The sequence below is a fragment of the Plectrocnemia conspersa genome, unplaced genomic scaffold (assembly GCF_051122295.1).
Source record: "Plectrocnemia conspersa isolate PC_06_02 unplaced genomic scaffold, ASM5112229v1 ptg000014l, whole genome shotgun sequence".
Lineage (NCBI taxonomy): Eukaryota > Metazoa > Arthropoda > Insecta > Trichoptera > Polycentropodidae > Plectrocnemia > Plectrocnemia conspersa.
This window is the reverse complement of record NW_028277178.1, coordinates 9454662-9480733: the sequence shown is the minus strand read 5'-3', so window position 1 is coordinate 9480733 and position 26072 is coordinate 9454662. Positions and strand designations below refer to the sequence as shown.

Here is a 26072-nt window from a genome sequence, read left to right as displayed (position 1 = left end):
TGAGTAGCTTGTATTCAATCGCTTATATTTTCGATTATATAAATATTTTTATTTAACATTACATAAATATTAAAAATTAAGTGGTAATACAGAGTAAGTTAACTTTAGAATATGACAGTAGTAAAATCGTAAAATTAAAAACGTAAATATTAATTAATAAAGACAAAATTGTATACATTATATTTGGTCTACAAGTGAATAATAATAAAAATAGTTTAACAGTTAAACACCATTACTTTTGTAACTAATAACAATATTTACATACATAATATATATCATAACAATAAAGTTGGCACGAAACTATTATACATTTCGTATAAAGGAAGAATATGGGAAGAACAAATATTTAATTGGAAAATTATGCGGTTGTACGTTTATTATTATCATTTATATATATTGAAATACAATTTTCTATAGGACGTAGATAGCTTAGAGTGCACAATTTTTGCACAGTTTGTTCATAAAAGGCTCAGATGTGTTCCTTAAAAATTATGGGCCTAGATCACCATTTCCCTTATTACTGGGATCATACTATAAATTAAAATACTACATATTTATGTATGTATTATTTTGTACACGATCACGCGCGTAGTTTCAGAATTCGTTTTTATGGATTTTTAATGAAAATATATGTATGTGCTTAATATTTATACTTTTAATACAAATGATTCAATTAACGGCGTGAGCAATATGTTAATGATTTATTTTTTGTATAAAAGTATTATTAAATAGAGCTATAATTTATTTTTACGGAAAATTAGCGATTAAGCTAGATGTAAATTTTTTAATATAATATTAAGATTGTTTTTTAAAATGGTACGATCCATATAAACTCTATAAAATAACAATTATAAATCATAATGATATAAATGCTTATAAATTTGTGTGATGTAATGTAAATTTATTGTAATATATTTATACAACATACGACTAGTTGGGTTGTTTAAGTTAAATACAACAAATCAGTTTTAAATGTAGTATTTAAGACACTTCAATAGTCGTAGCATATATATTATAGATTAACTGAAGTTATTATGGATTTTTAGCTATTAGGCAATAATGATTCAAAACTGTGACTGTATTTTTCAAATAGAATAGTGTCATTAAAGGCACAATGTGATTTTATAGAAACATAATTTAGTGATACTATAAATTTTACAAACATTTCCTTCACACTTATCTAGACATCGTATATTGTAATGTACGCGTAACATAATACAATAAAACTTGCTACATGTTAAAATCTCACTTTTGAATACTATACATGTTCTCGTTAATTATACAGAACATCACAAAATTTGCATCAAAATATATTTTTTATATACAGGTATATCATTCGCGTTTTGTAATTTATATTGAATAAAACACAATATAAAATATATATTTTGGACATTACTCATCAGGCATTTCATATACTGATAGAATCGAGACGAAATATGCAATAGTGTTGAATGCTACAATATAATCATTGTTAAATTGTTTATGTATCATGTATATAAAACCCATAGAAGGCACGAAGAGTTATGAGATAAAGTAAACATGAACAGTTAAATAAATTACATTGTTGCAAAGTTACATTGTTGTGCTCGTTTTATACGCTCAGTCTTTCTTATAATATCAATACATATCAGCATAAAAAATGATATGATTATAAGTTTGTTAAATAATGCATATTTACAAGTGTTAGTTTATTATCTAGCATATTTGTACACTTTGTGGTATTATTTATTATTTTTGTTATATTCCATCTATGTCTTGGTTTCTTGCAGCCTGCCTCGCTTGCCATCTTTGAATTGGTGGAATGGCGAACAACATTAGACCACTAAACGTTATTGTCAACGAAGACACGTAGAATCCTGGATGATACGAATGCAAAGCGTCGTAAAGGGCCCCTGAAACAATTCAATAATTAATTAGTCTTAATAATTTACAATGGCAATGTTGAGCAGCAGTTAAATTACAGTGATGAATGATATATTCTAAACGTGTGTGGGATAAAAAACACGCTTCATGTTTACACAATATATAACGTTGATGACCTTTGCCAAATAGCGTCGACAAAAATAATTATATGTTTACACGTTAAACATTAGAAATTATCGTTTACTCTGAGTGTGCAGGAGTTACATATCTACGTCTCACAAGAAAATAGTTTAAATAGAGCAGCGTTTCCCAACTGGTGAACCTATTTGTTTCTTGATGTAAAATTAAGGTGTCACAATTCAAATACACCACTATAAACGTAAATTTTCAAAACATTTTATTGATATAAATCTGTATTTAATATTTACATTAACATTGAGTTTATATATATTTCATTAAAAAAGTTATGAACATAGATGGGGTTTTTTATACCTTACAAATTGTAAAAATGTTGAAAAAAGGAATATTTGTCATAAGCAATTAATGTTTTTTTTCTGTTACGAAACGGTCATGAGAAACAATACATCACTGGAAGACAAATAGCACTGTAAGACCACAACGTTCCCGTTGCGCAATTTGATCTTGGAGATATTCATGAAGCAAACGTCACTTTCTAAAGGCATATACTTATTTCGTTGTACTAAGAAGCGAGTGCAATGATTGGCTGGATGATCGCTGCATGATTGTGATTGGTCAGCAAGCTTTGCAGCCCTGAATACATAAGCCTGGACTGTGTCCTGGCAGACTCTAGCAGAGACTTAAAGTCTCCGTCACACTTGAAGAGACTAGCAGACTCCCGCCCGCCCGCGGACAACATATTATCATGAAGGCTCACATCCTGAGAGAGACTCCACCACAATATCAACTACCGCTATACTGTCGTTGCCAGACTTACAAGATCCCTAAGGACCTTCCACGGACAAAATTCTTGCGTCAGCTTCTCCATCACTGTTCAGAGAAAACATCTCGCCCATCAGTCTGTCGCAATATGTAATATAATCTAATAAAATTCTCACTAGTTTCCACCTGCGTCTTACTGGCTGCGAAATAGCACCTCTCAAGGTTAGACACTTGAAAGTCTTAAGTAAAAAAACGGAAATAAATTATTCAATAGCGAGCAAAAAACCTCTCAACATGCAGTGTAAAAGCGCATATACTGCCACTTCCCTTCTTAACCCACTTAGGACACTAGAAATGCGATTCAAACTCGCACCAAGTAGAGCTACACTAACAATCAGGAGATACAGATAATACTGTGAAATCAACCGCTTCCCTCTTCACGCCAATCACGGCTCAAAAATACAATAATCCATAGTTAAACCTGATCATTGGAGACGACTAGATTCTTCAGACGCAGGCAAGACTACGAGGACTTCATATATGAATAACAATAATTATTCAAACTGTACGCAACTTAAGATCGTTGCACAAAAATAATGATTTGAACATAAATTAATTTGTCTTCAATAAAAATAAGCAACCTGACATTCAGTAAAAATCCAAAACGTATACAGCAAGAATTATCTCCGAGCGAGCAGGTAGCGAAACTTAATTTCCATAGTTGCCAAATTAATGCAATCCCTAACAAAAATACTAGGTAAAATACATTAATAAAATATTTATCAAAAATAACCCCAAGATTTCAGCCTCGCATTAAATCTTTCCAATTAGTCAAGAGATCGAGTAAAAGTATGCTCGTTGACCTCCTCTATTTTCCCAATAGTATGTAAATTACTTTCATCCAAACTTTAGTTTTAGGAACAGGGTTCAAAATCAACTAAAAGCTAGAGAAAAGCAATTGTTTTTACTACGACCGTCCGATCTCATAAGCAGTTAAATAAAATCCTTAAGAGTTTCACTCAAGCTTTGAGATGCTTTGCAGACTAATTTGCCGTAGTAAACATTTTTTACAAATTCTTTACCATTTTACAAATAAATCTTATACATATAAGTAATGTAAAATTTGTAACGCAAATATAAAAAAATATAAAAAAAAAAACAGTTTTAAATTATAAATTAAGTTGAATAAAACTTGAAAACAATTGCCATAGTTTAAATGATATTAATATAAAACTTATTCTAAAAATAGCTCGTGTAAATATCTCGGCTAAGGTAACAGAATCTTCTATTTTATTTTAAAATTATGGCTTTTAAATTATTTGCAAAAAATTAAAAAAAAGTATTTTTTTTAAATGGTTTAGAAAAAAATTCCGTTAAAATACATATTTTTACTATTGTGATACATTGGAGTTTTCTGTTAGGTCACAATTAAATTAATTTAATTTAAATAAATATTTTTTTATTTCCTTAAAAAATATTGTTGTATAACTCGTAAATACAGCTTAATCTCAAGAACTCATGTTAAATTGTGTCAGGAAAAATATGACTACATGTTATGCGATTGTTCACAAAATTAATTAAAAATTTTAATATACAGTTTCAGAAATATTATTCTTAATAAATATAAAAGAATTCTGTGACTAAATTCAATTCAATTTGAACTAGAGTATACATATTCTCGAGCTGCATATATTCTACTAATAAACCTAGTAAAAAAATGTTAAAAGCGTCACAAATAAACGTAGTATTTAAGATTTAGTAAATATCACTATGCTAAAGAATTTTGCACGTGAAAATTTGTTGAAAGCACAATTTTAAATTTATATTCTAGTTAAAGCTGTATTCAACATTATTTAGACAAATATTGATGCTTAACATATGCATATGTTGTAATTTAATATATTTCGACAATGTTAGGCAAAGTAAAAATCTGGTTTCTATATTTAGGTTGAGTAAATATCTGTTTAGATAAATAAATATAAATAAGAGAAAGTTTATCAGTGAAACGCCGAATATTAAATTTGACAATTATAATATTACGAAGTATTAATATAGCAATATGATTGACTAAAAATTATTATTTTTATAAAATAATATTTCTAATGTAAGCTGAAATACCATTGTTTATGAATTCATACATTATTATTTGGATTATTACTATCGTAAATAAATGATATATATATTTATAGTATTAACTGGTATTTTTTCTGTCATGTGATAACATAAGCTTGCAAATGATTATAGATTACACATTGTACACGTGCCTATTATGAAGCAAAGTGATTCATTCTTTAAAATTGGTGCGTGTTATAGTCAATTGGTTTAAAAAATCTTGAGTGATAATTCATCCATACCTGCCATAGGAGATCCTATGATTGAAGCAACACCTTGGAAGAGAAGTAGCAGACCAAAAGCATCCGTGAGCTTGTCAAGACCCAAAAGGTCCACCAAAATTACAGAAGTTAGGCCTACGTATGCGCCTATTGTAAATCCAAAAACGGATGAGTATATAGCGAACGAGTAGAAGTCTGTACAGAAAACACTTAGACCAGTACCTGAAAAATATATAATACATGTATAAATATATTTATTTTATAATAATATGAAGATTGGCTTAAAATAATCCTAAATAATTATAAGACATATATTATGTATATATATAGAGATAAGAAAGCACTTAAGTAATCAAAAGTTGTTTATATAATACTTATTATTTTAAAATAGTGTTTATAAATAGCTTTAATATTTGTGTAATGAAATTAATTGTTAAAACTTTGTTCAATCGATTATGAAAGATGATAATAATATTACTGTATTTTATAAAAGCAGATAGTAAGATATGCTATATAGCTATATTTTCAATATAAAACTAAGTAATTGTATTCTTTTTTATATATTATATACTTGTATAGACCACATATGAACAAAAACATATAATAATATCTGGTTAATAAATTCTATTATTTATTTATTATTTAATTTGTGACCAACATCATGCGTTATGTAATAAATTATTGTCTCTTTCTATTATATATTAATTTATATACAAAACATTGAAACATCGTTTCAATAAATACATAATAATAAAACGATTAATGGCACTTACTTATTCCACAGATAGTAAGGCAACTGTTGTATACGGCCAACCTATTGACCCAAGGTTTATCAGAAACATATCCCAGAATGATCCTCCCCACAGAATTGGCAATACCTATCACACCCAGAAGGTAAGCAGCATCTTCTTTGGTAAGACCAATCTCTTCGGCTTGCGCCGCTATGTACACATATGGAATGTAAAATCCTATACTAGTGAGAAAATTCGAAACTGTGAAAATTATGAAGATTGGATCTTTGAGCAGTTTGAAGTCAACCAGAGCGGCCATGGTTTCTTTGAAATCGTTGGTAGTCGGAATTCCGCTTGGAGTCGGAGTCATCGATCGAATGCTACTCCTTGAGCCGAATTTCTCCACAAGACTGCGCTCTTCGGGCGTGACCGATCCACCCTTGTAACCAGACAAGTTTAACAGGCTACCCTGGTACAAGATATCGGGTCGGTTCATCACTCCACTTCCGACTCGTTTAAGAGATTGGCTGCGTTGTCTGGATAGATCGTTCGATTGGTTTAGCATCGGTTGACTGAGTGCTAAACGAGCGATATCTGTGCTCGATTTTCCATTGGCATGTGTTCCGTTTGGTTTCGATTTGATAGGCTTTGGCAGCATGTATCCGCTGCTGTGCGACCTCTGAATCGAATTACCATTGCTCACACTCAGAAAACCATCGCCAACGCGCGACTCTTGCGTTTGCGATTTGACTATTGTCATTTCTGTAGATGGCTCTATATAATCATCGGTGATATCATATTCGATTGGACGGAAGAGCGCTCCGAATATGATGCAGTTTAATATCAATCCTCCGATGATGAGCATGGCCCCTCGCCAACCGTAAGATGTTATCAGGAAACTCGTCAGAGGGGCAAATATGAAAGTTCCCACTCCCGAACCGCACACTGCTATGCCTGTGGCTAGAGATCGATACTTTTCAAAGTATACCGTGACGCTGACTATGGCTGGTAAATAGATTAAGCCAAATCCTAGTCCAGCTCCGACTCCGATGGTGAAGAATAGCATAAGAACGTTGGGAGCAAAGACACTGATCACAACGCAGAAGGATGCTAAAACGGAGCCGACTATTGTGACTATCCGACAACCGTACCAGTTGACGAAAACACTTGATATTGGTCCTGAAACAAAAATATGTTTATTAAGCTTTTGTTTTACTTTACTAAGTAAGATGGGGTGAGGGAACATCAGAGAATGGAAGGTTGTTATTTTAATGGAGTAATGTAATGTGTTGCTAAGTGGGTTGCGGTAAACTGTGGTAAATTTCGAACTCAACACTCTTGAGATTATCTACTAAAAACCTGATTTAAAACAAAGTTGGTAAGTACGATGAACCTTAGACAATGCACATTTTATATTTTGAAAAGTAATATAACCTCACCTGGCATCCATGCTATTCTCTCGAACGAATTAGCGAATAATGATATTTCAATTTTGATTTTCTCTAGCATTAAGATTCAGTAGTTTATTGCTATACCAAATCGATAGTTTATTTTTGCTGATATTTTGAACGAAACTAGGTCAATTTATTACCAGTGAATTTATATTTTTACTAAAAAAATTTAATTTCACTAACTCAGCCAACAAAAATATATTTGTTCACAATCGGATGATCTGGTATGCGTATTTGTCACATAGGATTGCAATATTACTGTTATTATCGAAATAAAAAATAAATAATATCGGTATTATTTTAATGAATTGCCCGAAAAAATAATCTGAGTAGCGCTCGCATAATTCACCATGTTTATTGATTAGCAAAACCAAAACATTCGAATACCCCGGTAACTGACGTTTCGATGTTTTTAATGTTTTAATTAATTATAAATAAAAATTCAGGCGCCAAATCATTTTCTTTTGGACCAATAAATCTAGGTCAAAATCGTCTCTGACAAAATATTGTCTTTGATCGATCGCTTCTGGATGCCTCTTAAATGTTTATACAGGGGGTCAGGGCACCACTCAATTTATTCCAATAAAATATATTTCTCATTATGTTTTATAAGCTACGATTATCTAAAAGGACCTTATGAGTAAGGAGTGCTTAAAAAATTGTAAATCTCTTTGTTCAAAATGCGACATATTTAAAAAACACATTTATATGAGTGGTGATTGTGATGTGATATATTAATATTATTTTATTTTTATTACTGCACATTTATTATTTATTTTAGAATATTGCAATATTATTTATTTATAGTATACTCATGTTGAATTAACAGTCATTAAATTTGAGTAATAAATATTTATGTAAATATGTAATTACTGCATAATCTAATTAGTTCCAGCAATTTGGCTTTCCATATCAATTTTTTTAAATTTTTAAATGATTTGTGTTGTGTTAAAAACCACCCATGAGCACATTTTAATTATATCGTTTAGTACAACCTATCTTAAGCTTTGGTCCCACGGCCTGTTTTGTGACAGGCCGATGGATGATGGAAATGCTGTGGCCTGTGGTGGCCTGTCGTCATCCATCCCATCTTCAAAGGCCTGTACGTGAGCGTCGGTTTTTGTTCATTTCCTCTTCGACCGCTTACATTCGAGTTTTTAAATCTTTACAAAAATGAACAAGCGCTTTTGAAAATATTGTCTCTCCAACATAAAAACAGGAACGATGTCCATGACGCATGGTTGAAGATAAAAAGTAATTTAAAAGATAGAACTATACCCATCATGAAATTATAAAATAACTAAATGTCAACATACAGGAAATCTCGCACAAAAAGTCACTTGACATATTAGAACGGAACGCAACGACAAATTGCTCGCGGGGCGCGATCTTTCGCACAGGCCACGACAGGCGTGATCTGTGCTAAGACAGGCCGTGCGACCTTAGCTTTAGGTTGATAACATTGCATTTTTCCAATGAATTTTTTTCTTAAAAAAATACATTTTGACTATTTTTTCAAATATCTTTTTATTTAAATATGATTATAGAGACTAACTTATTGCTAATATTTAACACCAATTTTTAGTGCAGCATATTCCGTGGAATATTTGTGTTAAAATATGTCTGAATAGGGATAAAAATGTACAGATAGTAGAGAGAATTTTGTGTATGCAATACCTATTTTTATTTTCACTTCGCCAGTCATCCCTATCATATAAAATATCAAACACAATAAATTAAATTTTTAAAATATCGGTCGGTGGTATTTTTTGCATAGACTACAATGAACATAATTTTATTCTACGATTTTGATTTCAAGCAATATAGGATCGTTGTTTTCGTAGTTCTAATCCACAAACTTATCGTTTTAAGCAAATAATATGTTCGGATTTAAAAATAACATAATTTTTTTTTCGCCACTACCGGTATTTCTAAAGTACTGGAAGGCAATTTTCACCCCAACATCGGTATTACTGGTCCCTAGTAGGAATAACGTATTTTGAAAGGTCTAGACTCGTAACAGCAACAGAATTATTAACTATAAAAACGCGCTATTATTAAAAACTAAGAAATGACTTCTATTGATTATAAATTATAATTATATATATAATATTTTATAATTATCTGTATAGATTTTCCCTCTGCGTTAATTTTAATCTTATCACCTTATATAACTGGTACAAATTTAACCCATTGTAAAACATTGGACTTACGCTTGTCAGATTACAACGACAGATTATATAAAAAAAATAATTATGAGAAATGAAGCAAATTGTGAAATCATATAATGTATCACAAAATACTACAATATTTAAAATAAATTAAACCAAACTCAAATTAAAACTAAGCGAGTTAACATAATAAAAGTTCAAAAACAATAGTTGGTTATATAACTCTTATTTTAAGTTGGTTTTCATAATTTTGTTTAAATTAGTTCTGGGTTTGAACAACAAATGACATAACGTATGTACTCCACTTCTATTTGTCAGTACTTCTTTGAGAACTTTCACCTGATATCCCCGACACAAAGAGTTTATCCAAAGTGCCATAGACAAGGACTAAGAAAACATAGAAAGCAGCCGATTCCCTCTTCGCGTCAACTTTGGCTCTGTTAAGAATCCGAAATTTAGTGTTCAACCTGTACTTAAAAATTACTGAATTATTTAAACATAGACAAGGATAAGTAAATTTGTATTTCAATAGTTACGTAAAAATGTTAAGTTTAGTTATATTTTTTTTTTAGCTTGAAAAATTATTGATAAATTGTATAATATACACAATAGGTGTGTTTTCTAAATTTTTGTTATTTTAAAAAAAATATTATTAGCATAAAAAATATTAAAAATATTATATACAAAAATGCACTTCTTTGTTATTTTTCTTTTCTTCTCTAATGTCAATGAAGTTTTCATGAAAAACATAAATGTGTATTGGTTTTCTATTGGCTCAAATGTGGAATTTGTTAATACTATAATATATTATGTAGAAGAAAAATTAAAAATTATTGAAATTATTGACATTGCGTAAGCATTTATAAAGCTAAAACTCAATTACATTTCGATTTCACCCTTTTAAATGTGTAATTAAAAATAAAAAAATATGTTTACTGCATTCTAACGAACCTATACTATAAAACAGAAAATACACGTGTCTGTCATAAAAATTTCTTTCAAATGGTTGAACAGTAGCGATATGACATTCTCGCTGCCATTTCTAGGTCACCTGTGCTATTTTCAACTTACAAGTTTAATTTATAAAAAAAAACGATTACATGTTACTGCAATGCAAAAGAAACCGCTAAAGTAACTGAACAGCGACGTGCTGACGACCGATTATGTACTACTACAATACGTACAATGAAATAAATTTGTAATAACAGGATAAGTTAAATTATTATATTGAATACAAAATTTGTTTGAAACGTTCGTTTAGTATTTCGAATTATATAGTATTTTATAAAGTAAATTTATAATAATTATTTAAAAGAGTATCTCCTTTATTAAATCAATAAAAAAATGTAATATACACTTATCCCTCCATTTACGCGGTTAAGAAACTAGATTATTTTAAAAAAATACTCTAAATCAAACATATTTGATTCCATATGTGTAACGTGGCGATGTACAAACGCATGTGTTTGTACTTGACCTACATCTAGAACCTCTCTCACTGCCCATGCAGTGTGTTTTAAGTAGCTTTTTGGAGTACACGCGTGTCGCTGAAGATTTGTTTTGTTTACTTATGATTTAAAGAAAAACAATGCACGCGAATATTACAAATTAATTTTTATATCTCAATATGGACAATATTTTCTGGAATGTATATACCGCGTTAATTAAGGGAGAAGTGTTTTCTAAAAACCCTATTGTAACAATATTTTTTATAACTTATTACTACAAAAACGGTTTATAAAAATATATATTGATTACTTTTAGTAAACTAAATTTATTTTAAGAATTGAAATTGTATGCATCATATTATTCTACATAGATACAGTGAATGCCAAGTAAATCGGACTTTATTACAGTTGAAATGAAGCTGAAATGCGATATTTTACAAAATTCAGACCGAGGTCACAAAAATGCGATCTTCCAGGGGTTTAAGGTCATGTGATATATTATAATTGAATTCGTAACACTGCACTGCGGATATATGTATGTATATACTAAAAAAATATTTTTATATATTATTTAAATATCATTATAAGACCTTTGACCTTTAACTGAACCCCCCTACGTGTTACGGTTCAAATATTTCGTATGTATATAATATAATACATAAATACGTCATTGTATAAATAAAGATAACTTGTAAATGATATTGTATACTAAAAATACGTCATTATCATGTGGGCGTATTACGGACTTTATTGCAAAAATCTTTCGTCACCAATGTATACGCATATTAATATAAATATATATATATAAAAAAATGAGAATAAATATTTAGGTCACAATGTGAATAAAATACCTAGTAGGCAAGAGTTACTGCTTGAATTTTTATAAATTGTTGTCTTAGGAATTTATATTATATTGTATTTAATAAGACTTGTTGGCAAATACTGTAAATTTTATTTACGAGGGATATTTGAAAAGTATAGATATGTAGTGATATTTATTTTGGGATTGCCACATTTTTATATCACACCTTTATTTAAAGTCTTTGTAATGCTAATTTCGGTGGTAACAGTTTTATATATTTTTTGCTGTTTATTGTTAAGCGCATAGCAGTCTTGCTTTAAATTTATGACACCAATTTTCCTGCTCAAAATGGCATTACCACAAACAAAAACAATGTATTGATAATTACGACTTTTCCTTACGCACATTATGTGACCTTTGAACTTAACAGGATTTGGAATTTATATGGATATTTTTAAATCCAAGAACAAAGTTGTTGTGACTGAGTCAATTCTGCTACGTCACGCAGATCTAAGCGGAATCAGAAAATTTATAAATCGAGCAAACAAAGCTTTTATTTTTACTAGCTAAAATCTGTATTTTTAGTAACAATTTTCGTTAATATTTTTTAAAAATATTCTGTAATATGAAAATACATGAAAAAATTGTTTGTTACTGACACAATAAACTTATTCAAAACAGTATCTTAACACTTTAACATGCAAAATTAAAAAAAATTACCTTTGCGCTAGTCGTCAAAATTAGTTTTTATTACACGTAATTAAGACTAAAATTATAAGATGCATTACCATGAATGTGATCAATTGTGTATACGAATTTTTTTTATAACTTTGCCAGGCATTTGTGCACAGCATGGGGCAACTATCGGTGAGCTACATGGTAGTTACTGGGTTAAGCAATAAACACATTTAATAAAATAATTTTTAGCCTTGTATCTTTACTTTACGAATAATCTTTGAACATGTTATAGTGATATGTCTCACTGACCTCATCAATTATTAAAGATAATACACAATGAATGTTGATAGTCGAGTTTACTACGATAATACACAAACACATATATATATATATATATATATATATAATATTAGCAGTGTTATGGTATCGATAACGTCGAAAGCATATTGTTGTATGGTGTATGTATATGAAACGTTCATATGAAAATCAACAATGGACGAACAAACAAAGGTTTGAAGTGATTTTTCACGTTTCAAAGAAAAATAACGCTGTTCTATTTAATTTTTTGCATAGTTTAATATGAATGTTAGTAGTGCAATATGGTGATAAGAGAGTTTGTGCATTTTTGATAAGCGGGATGACATACATACATGTATGTTGTGATAAGGTGGGATTAAAATTAAAAATATTAAATTAAAAACTAATAGTCAGCAAAATGATGGACGAACAAACAAAGGGTCGATTTTACATATGATACATATGGTATACTACAAAAGTCAATCTGTTTTTATATACATAAATATAAAGTGACTTTTCACATTTAAAATAAAAAGTAATGCTGTTCTGATTACATTTTTGTATAGTTTAATATGAATGTGAGTAATGTAATATGGTTTTTGAGATAGTTTGTGCATTTTTGATAAGCGGGATGACATACATATATGTTGTGATAAGCTGGGATTAAAATATAAAATATAAAATTAAAACTGAAAGTCAGCAATACAGCAACAGTTACAATTAATTTACAGTGCATATTTTTATAGAAAGTCAGCAATATAGTAATAGTATCAATTAATTTATAGTGCATATTTTTATTTACCTGAACATAATGTCACTCCGACTAAAATCGATACGATCCATGCCGTGTATCCTTTCCCTTCTTCAAAATAATCCAAGAACGCCTTGTAAAAAATTCCAAACGAATACGTCATTCCATCGGCTGTAATCAAGAAAAAAAACATATAAATATTACTTACGAATAATGAAAAAGAATGTAATAACGATGTAAGCTTAGTAAAATTAACAATTTTTTTAATAACGAGACATAATTTACGTTATTGCTACAATATAATTAAAATATGATACGAAAATTAAATTAAACTCGAATAATCGTCTCAAGCGCTGCTGTCTTCAAGAAAATTACAGTCAATTTATTTCTTTCTCGGAAAACCTAATAATATGTAATTTCGCAAGATTCTGTGGTTTATTCGTTTATGTCTCGTTGAAGCACTTTTCATCTATAAGAGTGAAAAGATTTGGCGTTGGAATCTTTTTAGTATCAACGTATCATATAAAATGGCTGTATAAGTTTTTTTAATTAGGAATGACACTAAAATACTCATATTAGTTTTTTTTTATTAAAACACCAATCTGAGTTTTTAATCTCAATAAACAAACATGATATTACGAAAACTTAACCAAGCTATTGAGGTATTTAATTGTATAATTATAAAAACGATCTCATAGACAATATATATATTGAAAAACGTCGGCGTTTAAGTATAATTTAAGTCCAAGACTCAATTGTTAGGTATTTTTTGTTTGTTGAGAGTTTAATTAAATAAAACAAAGAGTGACGAATGGCTTATAAAAAACATACCTTTCACCAAAAGTTGATATTATTAACTTATTATTTAATCTGTTTATATATGTACAATACAGCGAAATACATAGGGTCACTGATTAACACACTTGAGGTCCCGAGACTAATCCCTAAAGTAATAGATTTTTATTAAAACAAAAATGCTATAACTGAACAAAAGATATATATATATTTTCAAATAATTTAAAATAATAATTTGTTTTATATATTTATATGTTACAGAGAATTTATATTGCAAGTAAAGTTGTATTTATACTTGAATAACTATGATATTATTAACTCGGCTAGTTTAAATGTAACATACAATTTCACTGCTCATTATCAGTGAAACTGCATTTGTTCACAAACAGATTCTGGTACACGATCAAAAATTTACATAATAAAATGGCTATTAAACTCAATTTGACAGCTGCGAAACGTTTATTTGCTGTTCAAACCCAAACCTAACCTAAAAAATAATTCTGATAAAAGCTCAAAAACTATTGAATCAAGTTGGGTTTGGTTAATTTGTGTCAGTTATGTTTGAATTTAAATAGCAAATGAACATAAAACTCAAACTTAACTTGAAAAAGTAAAAAAATATAGTTAATTTTAGAACCCTCATTAAATTAAGCAGCAAATGGACATTTAGCAAATTATGAAATTGAGTTTCAACGAGAGTTTAATTATAATTTTGCTAGTGGAAATATATCTAATATAAAATGTATTCGTTAATAATTTTACTGAAACGCCGAAAGATATATAATTACACTAGTATTTTTATTATATCGAAAAAAATAAATAAAAGTTAGTATCAAAGAAATTTAAATTTATTATACTTTTTTTAACCTGACAGGCATAAGCCCAATGCGTTACTACGGAGTAAATCTGTATGTAAGTAATCTGAAAACAAGTAAGTATTAACCACTAGGCTGAAAGACTTGAAATCAGTGACATCTATATGTTTAATTATAAATTATTATATGTTATATAATTTATATTAAATATGTCACTTTGCAACTGTTTTTTTTAACATCAGTGCATTTTTATAAATAAAAATTCAAGTCTGCTGCCGTGACTCGAACCCACGGCCTTTCTTAGAATAAGTATACCACAAAAAAGTTGACTTCTATACAACATCGAATTTTTTAAGGATCTACACTCATTAAAGGCAAGTATCTATTAAAAAGGTTAGAAAATAATAAAGTATTCGAAACTGACACGATATCTGTTAAGTTACTAAATAACAAGGGATCATTCTTAAATAGATAAATGCATAAATGAATAACTAAAATATTATATAAAGTGATTTTCAACAAACGGAAGATAGGTGTTAATATATCTAAGGACGGAATAGCATAATCCGTAACGTATCAGACAAGTAACTCCGAGGTTGCGGGTTCTAACCCCTGCAGCAGCATTCGAACTAATATTTATAAAAAATGCGCTATTAATAAAAAAACAACTCCAGATGCAGTGCAATTATATAGCAATTATATTACACATAATAGCTTATAATTATTAATATAAATATCACCGATTCCCAGATTTCCAGTCTGGTTATTACTTACTTGTTGGTATTCATTATATCTGATTGACTTACTCAATTGGTACAGATTGTAACGGGCTACAACAGATAATAAAAATAAATAAATAAACTATTAAGTCTTCTTAACCGTTTTACAATCTATAATCTATAACTGTTTTAATATAAATCAAATGTAGAGGTTTGCAAAGGATATAGTCAGCTCAAGTCGCATATAATAATAATAATAATAAAAAATAAATGTAAGGGATTTGCTTAGAAATTAATTAAAACCAAATACATGGGCAACCCTAGAAAGTGAATGGAGATAGACGTGGTACAAATAGAAGAGCATGAATATAAATTAATGGATAAATTATCATGTATAGAATCAATCCTAAACCCTCAAAACTAGCTGGTAATAATGCTACCTTGCTAGTAGACATCTTCTTAGGTCAAGGATACTGGAAAAAATATCAAAACTTCAGCTTTATTAAGCATTAAATAATGCTTCCTCCACACTCTCTGGAAGTAGGCTATGGTTGGGCAAGGACGGAAAATATAATGTGTTAATTCGGGGCTACTTCAGTCGAGCTCGGGTCTGCCCGCTCTAATGTCTCGGCGACCTCGACCGTATTCGGTAGACCTTTGGTTCGGTAACTTCCAGAGAGTGTAGAGGAAGCATAAGGCCAGTCATCACATACGGATGCAAAGTATGGGATCTGTCCCTGTCGGATGAGTACAGCAGTTTTACAACAAAAAATCCTAACCAGAATAATTGAACAAACAAGGCTCGAGGATACGACTTACAGAAAATTTTTAGTTGAAGATTACGGCTACTTGAAATTATCGTAAAAATATTTAAAATAATCAATTCGAATATATTTTTTGTTAAATAGTAATATTTTGTTTTAATATGCATTTTATTAAAAAAAATGGTAAATAAGTTTTGCCATAAACTAAAAATGCTCGACGAAAACGTGACACAGGGTTGCTTCACCGCATAGTAAATGTCGGTGAAAACATGGCACACATGGTGTACCATCGGCCGTGAACTATTTTCATGCCATATCACACATGTTGTACTAACCGCCTGTATAGTGTTAATAACGAGATTATTACCAGATTGTATATATTTAAAATAATATGATTAGCATGTCACTTCGAAAGGATGGATGAAGTTGGATTTCAGGAACAAAGACGGCAATGAACCATTTTAAATGGTCATGAACTTGAATCTTTAGTAATTATGTAGTCATTTTTTAGACGAATCATCGTATGTGTATATATTTATATAAATCTGTTTATATATTGTCAACGTAGTTCATCCCTTTAATTATAGCGTTCATTAACAACGTGCACAATTCTATGCCAAAGTCCATTCGAAACACGTGCCGTTGTGCCAAATTGACACGAGGCACAAGAATTCATCGCACTTCCTATTTTATTTACCATCCCACTGTAAAACTAATTCAGGAGTAATTTTAATAAATATTTCTCAAGTAATATATATATATTTGCCAGATAACCGCAATCAATACCGAGCAAAACGTACGTTTTTCTATATAAAAATATACAGCAGCGATAAAAGAAAACGTATACAATGGTTGGACAACTGCCAAAATGCAGGAATACTTTCAATAGCGCAGAATATCATGTGAAAGAACTCCTAATTTTTTTTTCATCATTTAGAAAAATGTAGCATGCATCGTTTATCAAAATTAGATACATAATATTACAGTGTACAGTTAATCGCGTAAAAAATAATACATATCTAAAGACACGATAATCTCATATAAAACCTCTTGTTATTTTATTATATACTTTTATCTAAATTATTGGTATTATAAAAAATATCGAAATAACATAATTTTCATTGGCAGATTATCAATGTGTTATGAGTATGTTTCGTAATGTGATTAAGAGCTCTATATACACATACAACTATTTTATAAGTGCAATTTGTTTATATAGTATAACCATTCAAACTAATGTATGTTTGTCTTATATAATTGGGGATTTAATCAGGAACGTATGTCATGTATAATTATTACACAAATATCGAAATGTAGCTGCTTATTAGTATTATTATATAATGCGATTAAGTAAATATTGGAGATAGGTACAAATTAAAATCATTATTAATCTGCTATACTAGATTAATTAGTATCAACGATTTTGCATTTATTAAAAAGGCTAGTTGTTCTTAAAGCTGAATTGCGTTTTGATTGAGCTATTACAAATTATTTTGAATCATCCTCAAACTGTTCAAATATAAAATCGACACACGGAGTCTTTATATAAACGCGAAATGTCAGCATTATAAAAAGGCCATTAGTCCTTTGACAAAGACATATTATTGTCGCTTTCAAAATAGACACCTAGGTCGATGTACTGGCTAACGGCCCTGGAGGCGAATTCCATGAATGTGTAAGGATCCTGGAGCAGGACCCGATATAGCTTACGAGATTTTCCTTTTTGATGTATCGTCGTTATACTTTGACGTATTTGAACATTTTGTTTTTTGCAGCATATTTATCGAAAAGGGAATTTGCCTAATGAAATAATTCAAGTGATTGCAATTTGAACGTCAATTGTCTTTCATTGTGCTTCCAACGAACTTTGTGACCTTTTAACCGAAGTGAAAATAAAGAAGAATAACATCAACATAAGTAAATGTGCTATTTTGGTCAAGTGCTAGAGGTCATAATTTAGTCATCTGTTTGATTGTTTATGTAAAAAGAACCTCTAAAATATTAAGTAAAAAATAAAATAAAATAAATAAACATATATTTTAAGTTGTAATTGTAGATTTTTTAATGTTTTATTTAAGCAGTATGCTTCAACTATTTTATCAATCAAATAACTATTAGATCATCATAAGAACGTTATGAAGTGAGTCGCGAGTGAAATAATACATATTTTAATAATGATTATGTAAAATAATTTATTGTATATATGTACCTACATATAATATAATTATGCGTCATGAATGAATTTTATTTATTATGGTAATAAATATGTGCATATATTATATGTTTTCATACAGACGCAATAGGGTTTCATCTATAAATGTATTTGTTGTTGTTGTTTTTTATTATCATAATGAAAAAATCAAAAATATGTAAATTTGCTAGATATTTTCTTATTGTAGATTATCTCTCATAATGTTCTATAATAAGAAAATATTCACAGAATCATCTTATTTAAACATGTAAATATTAAAATAACTAATAATTGTTTTACTATTATTATAACTATTGAATTATTATTTAATACTATTGAATCGTTAATTCTTTTGCATAAAACTAATTATTATTTAGTTATCTTTTTTATTGGTATATCGAAGCAACAAAAAATGGTTTGGAGTTATATTGAGAACAAGTTAAAAGATATTATTTTGTAATGTTTTCTAAAATGGATAAGTTGTTAATATAGGGAAATTATTATATTGGTATATATTAAAAATATAAAAATCTTTTTTAATTGCTTGAAATTTTATATATATTTTAATATATGAATTTTCTTACTACATAATTATATTTTATAGTTCAATAACGTTTTTTTTCAATTATAAATCTTAGTAGTAAAAAAAATTAATAAACAATATTCTTAAAAACCACAAGTACATCATTCATCGCACAATGACACTCATTGATTCATTGCGTTTTTACGAATCAGAATAACGACAGAATACAAAGAGTAAAGACCTTTCATTTTATGATTCAGCAAATAAGCTGTATTTGTAGTAGCACATACAAAGATAAATTTACACCGTTTTTAATAACGTTCGCTTTTACTACGGCTTCTACTAAACGTGTTAAGGTTATGTGCGTTTAACCGACTAACCGTGGTTTAATTCAGTTAAATGTAGCAGAACGAGCAGCCTATGAAATGGTAACTGAACGCGTCATTTATAAACTGGTTTTATTCTATTGCACATTGCATATTATATTAATTTAATATATTACCAATAAGATAAAAAACATGATATGTGATATTTGTTATTCATATTTTAATTATATTTATATTTTATATGTATAAAACATAAATGCATATTAATATAAATACGTATCCTTGTACTTACTTATAACCGGAAAATGAAATTCATAACGTGATAATCTTGTTAGAGAGTCGAGCGTTAAACTTGTTGAATTTTAGTTATTATGACTCCCTATCTAAAATGTTTGATACTGAAATTGAGCTGAAATTTGTCATACTGCGGAAAATCTGTCGCTTTTTAAGTTATGCTTAAAAGTTATATATGAATATAATATATAGATATACACAGGACTCGTGCTGACTTTGGGGCAAGTTTAATTGGACATGTTAATTGAGTTTTCTGATACATATACATAATGTTTACATGTTACATATATGTATTATATAAACCATAATACGTACATATATAAATTCATTATGTTATGAAAATTATTTAAATATATAGTAAAAATAGAAATTATATCACATAAAAGTTAATATATATAGAACATATATGTTAACTAAATAATCCAGCTTAATCTCATGTTCAATAAAATGGGCGAAAGGTTATAATTATAACGATACACTTAAATATAAAGATTAGAAAAATAATGAATTATTAAACATTTTATTTAGTGATAAATGCTAAACAATGAATTCATGTCATTGACTACCATATTTATAGGTCATTTTTAAAGATAAATTATTGCCATGGAAAAATTATTTTATAAAACTTAAATTGAAATTCCTTCAAATTATATGAAAAAAATGTGAAAATGAAAGGTTAATTTTTATTTATTAAATGAATACTTTAAATAAATCTTAAATATCTTAAAGCGTAATTTATAAATACTTTTAATGATATTCATCTTATTTAGCATTTTAAAGAGCCAACCACTAACTTTTATAACAAAAATTCATTATACTTTATACCTGAAACATTTATAGATAGCTATTATAGAATAATGAATTTCAAATAGAAGTCAAGGTGTGATTACATGGATATGAGACCATACCAGTTTGTATTATAATATAATACATATTCTTCAGGGTTTTTACTTAAGACTAAGTGATTTTACGGAATGTATATATTTTCTTAGATAGATAGAAATTTCACTAGTTTACTTAAAAAAGTACTTAAAATAATTAGTCTATATATAATATCTTTAACTTGAAAAGCTATATTATTAATTTTACTAAAAATTAAATCCAAATTGTATACTATCAATTAAATCATAAACCATTTATTAAGGTAACATAAATGAATTAATTTCATATACTTTTAAATATGACATGTATTTAAAAGTGTCAGGAATATGACAAGATTTAGGGTTTATTATAACTCGGGTAACTGTGCAGCTTTTATCAAAATTGACGCAATTACCGTATAAAAAAAAACTGTAGCATATTACGCGTTAAAAGCGCAATAAATATATTATTAGTTTTTATGGCTTTAAATGCATACAGTTCATGACGATAATGTATTCCAACAGATTACATAAAAACATACTCTAATAGTCGTTCAGTTCCTTTACACACAAACATATGTATTATATTGCTAATTAGATTGAATGCGAAATGATAAGTGCTAGGTTGCCAAATCCCAACCGTCATGCAAAACAAATATTATAATAAAAAGCAGATACCACATCTGCGTGTTTTTTAAAGGCGCATATGTAGCGCATATACTGCCACTTTCATTCAAAATTCGCTTCTGTCAGCACTTCATCACGACATTTCACCCAATATCCCTGACTTGGGATATTAGAGAGCTTACCTAAGCTCTAAGTAGAGACGGAAAAGACCAAGAAAGCAACCGCTTCTCTCTTCACGTTAACCATTATCCAGCTACAATATATGAAATCAAGAGTTCAATGTGTTTTTTGGAGAGGACCTAATTTTTTTAACGCATGTATTATATAACAATAATTATTCAAACTATACGTGAGCAAAATTCTTGCGCACTAATAATATAACTAAATAGCTTTGCCTTAAATAAAAATAAAGTACAGTATTAAGTATTTTTAATATTGTTACTTAATAAAATCTGTGTTGAATTTGGAATCACTTAACGATTAAAAATATACAAAGGAGATTGTAGTTATTTGCCTAAAGTACGATTATAAATCAGCAGCAATTTTAGGCAAATATAATTTGTAAATTAATTATACTCATCACTTTTTTGCGTAGATCATTATAATAATAAAATATACATATTCAGTTATTCTAAACTTATATTTAAAATTTTTTTAATATATTTAAGAACTATCTTATACAATTACAAATAAGTTATAGTATCTACATTTACATTTTTTTATAAATGACCCTGAGATAGGCAAAAATATCTGTTAGATTTTCCCCAGCTTTCCGGGTTCTAGATAATCTTCTATTTATTTTTATTGACTATACAGATGGAAATAGCATATGGATATTGCTAAAATTCGCCACATGAAAAAATACTTTATCAGATGACTAATTGAGTAACTATCGTTGTAACACGAGAATAGGATTATGTAGTACTTGTTGATTATTTATGAAAGTTCTATAGAATCTCGTTATCACATCGTTAAACGTTGTTTGTGTAACATTATCATTATCTCAGCTTATTGATCTTAGGTTACTACACTTTCTAATTAAAGTCGATTAAATGCCCTAAGGTCTGCCGATTTGTGCTGTAAATTATTCAGTAACTGTCTCAGCGGTATACGTGATTACAATTTTAACCGTTTTCCTCGTCGAAAGTGGCGAAAAGATTAACCATCAACGCGTTACGTCACAGCTCTAAAATTAAATATTTACATCGTGTGTCTGTATAACCGGCTGAAACTGGCGTCGTCTATTTACGACAGATTTTTCAATCGGTATATTTTTTCTATGAGATATTTTGAAGGAAGGTTCTAATGTCACGTTCATTGAACGGCATTCGCCTTAACCTACTTCTTATCCGTTCCGCCAAATGCGCATTCAAAACATTCATTGTTTTGAGTGCCAAAAATAGCATATAGATTATAGACAATTGGTTGTTGTCGAAGAGGTCAATTCACGCTGTACGAGCTACTTAATAGTTATTATATAAAATTTGACGTGTGTCATCTTTGACACATAACGAAAAGAAAAACTAAAATTAGTTATATGGAAAATAAACAGAATCAATTGTATAGATTAACGAATGAGATACACGTTAACTCAACAATTATAAACGGAAGGTGAAACAAGGTAAACATTATTAAAATCATGTTTATTTAGAGCAAGTGTTAAAATTACGTTTCTTGAAATTCATGAATAACTTTTTATGTAAATTATTTGTTTTAACATTTGTATTATATATAAATAAAATAATAATAATCACTAGATACAACCACAATCTAAATAAAATTGACAAGACTTATCGTGTGCCTGATTAGCGTATTTCATCAAGGTCATTTATATGTAACGATTTATTTCAAGGTCACATATCACATGTCCTTTGATAAGATATACAAGTATATGTCAAAATTCATTTATGTTTAATATAGACCATCAAATTATCCGTCGATATTTGTAATTGCACTTTTAAAACATAAATGAGTTTTTTTTTGTTGAAACGATTAAACTTTTTTGTGATATGTTTTGTAATTGTTTTTACCCTTTCTGTATTTTTTATATCAAATTGATATTATTAACTCAGTCCCTAAGGTTGATTTTTTGTTAAAATTAAATAATAATTGAAGTATGGATATTTCAACTAATATTTAAATTCAATTAATAAGAGTTCAATAACATTAAAAATTAGTTGATAAATATAATAATGTGTTAAAGAAAAATACTAAAAATAAATATTTTATTCGCACAAACTATGTGTACAACGTGGTCAATTGGCTACGGTTCAAATTTGCTATATGCTGAGTTGGTGATTTTTATAATAAGAAAAATAAACAGTATCAACAAAAAAAAACCCAATCACTATTAAGTTTAGTGATAAATCAATATATTGTTCTAAAAGTGGCAATCGCTTTGTCGTTTCTGTATAAACTAGCGGAAGGAATCTTTGATGGTCATCTATCTTCGTTTGATCTACAAGCGATATTTTTATATCTGATTAAAAAAATAATGATTGAGTGATAGATATATAATAGTTAAATTTTCAATAAAAACACATTACTGATATGAAACAGTATTTCAAGGTTTGATAATAACTAAAAAAATGTTTAATACAGAAATAGCGTGAACTAGATTCAGTACCATTTGGTACCAGATTTGATACCATGACAAAGAAAACGCATTACGGACAAAGCAACGATTAAAAGACGTTCCGGAATACATCTGCTTTTGTTGTAGTTCATAGGAGTCTTTAATACAGCTTTAAATAATATAGATTTTCACATAAAAAAATTGTTATCACAATTTTGCGTTTAACTTATCAGACAAGCATTATTATGGATGGATCGACGTTTAACTAAATTATGACACGCTTCACCTTATCTGTCACAACAATTCTGTAAATGAGGTTATTATTCATTATTCAAGATAATATTTATTCCAGTGCCATTTTTAGATGTTAAGCTTTCGTTATATTACCATAATTTATATTATAAAATTTCACGTTTGAAATGACTTTTACTTAATCTAAAGGGATTATTGAGAGATTTGTAATACCACTGTTTAGATTTAAAAGTCTTAATGGTGGTGTTTCATTTTATTGAATTGCAAATATTGTGTAATTTAATTCTACTTGGAAAAATGCCAAGGAAATTATTTTCACATTATTGAGCTTACTGTAAATAAAGTTAACGGCCGAAAGCCGACAGTTAAAGTTCATAGTGATACGTTCAAGTTCATGGCGTGCTCTTATATAAATTGTAAAACGCAGTTTTTTCATAGATTGTGTCATATATGATTATTGTATTGAGAATGGTACTTACTGACAATGTGTATCATGAAGGATGCAAACACCACCACCCACCCCCATCCCCCATCTGGTGGTGGCGGAAGGGATCTAGATCTTTCGCTTCCTTCTTCTCCATTCTTCTTCTTTTCGATAACTCCGTGGGACATCTTCGTAGACTTCGCACTGACACAATAATAACTATGTCCACTCGAGCGATAAATTTATATTTATATGTACACTACTTAACCCTTAAATTGGTTACTTAATTATTTTTATACATAAATAATGAAAACAAAAATAAAAAAATCACATAAAACACCATGGGTTATCTATTATTTAGATACATTATTGTTTATGGTATTATTGATTATTATATATTTAAAAAAACACTTAATTTGTACTTAAACTTGCTTCTTCGTATATAGCGCGTCAGCCTTATATTGATCCATCAAGATTACTACATTAATCATTTTTTTACATCTATAATACATCTTCTTAACTCCTGAAATAAAAAAGAGATAACACATGATTAGATAAAATTGCAATGTACATGATTTATGAGTGGGTTAGTATTATTAATTTAAATTAAATAAAAGTATGTCTCAATATAAGATAACTGTGTTTATATTGCGGAAAATTTTTAATGTTCTATGTATATTTGTTGTTAACCGAGCGCCACAATATTGATATGAAATATTTGAGATAAAAGTTATTTGTCATATAATATTATATGTAGCAAATTATGATTTTGAACGACTGACAATATTGCTAGAATGTTCCTAAATATGCATGAAAACATAAATAGTTTTTATAGTATGTGTTAATTGAAATAGTTTACGAGAAGAACATATATTATATTTAACAGATGATAAAATTTTACTTCACTTTGAGAATATATTATAATGTATAAATATAACAGACAATTTGTAATACAAAACTTAAAAAAATTACATACAATGTATTATTATTTTATTAAAAATAAATTAATATAAAATCGTATAGTGTATAAAATATGATAAAATTAAAAAGTTAAGAACATATCTTATTAGTGATAAATTCTGAAGTTACTACTTACAGAATTTTAGTCGAATTTTCCTTTGTATGAGACGAGCATATACGCTCATAACGACTACCTCGACTGACAGCTCAAACGCTTGTGTTGTGAACTGTTCCAGTGTTGCTAAACACTGTGAACGCAATCCTAAACTATACCAGATTGCGATGCATATTTTATTTCATTAAACATAAATCTGATACGTGGTGTATACGTTCAATATATTATCGCTCAAAGCAGCTATTAAAATGTATTTTTATTTTATTTTAAATCAGTCGTTTACTTTTTATTGATAATATATATGCTTGCAATCGAAGGAATGCTTGCATGCTTTATTAAGGTTAGCATCGATAAGTTAAACTCAAAAATTCCATTCCAATCTGTCGTTGACCTTAGTCTGTAATATT

General features: G+C 28.6%; 1 protein-coding gene across 1 annotated transcript; it reads right to left on the bottom strand.

Annotated features, from left to right (window-relative positions):
• Positions 1–880: 880 nt before the first annotated feature.
• Mct1 (Monocarboxylate transporter 1) lies at positions 881–25800 on the bottom strand. The gene is made up of 6 exons (XM_088203096.1): positions 25687–25800; positions 24646–25113; positions 13477–13596; positions 5870–7006; positions 5118–5318; positions 881–1892 (listed from the first exon to the last, which is right to left on the bottom strand). Exons 2-6 carry the CDS (start codon positions 24776–24778, stop codon positions 1738–1740), a joined length of 1746 nt encoding a protein of 581 aa, XP_088059222.1. The 5' UTR covers positions 24779–25113; positions 25687–25800; the 3' UTR covers positions 881–1737.
• Positions 25801–26072: the final 272 nt, after the last annotated feature.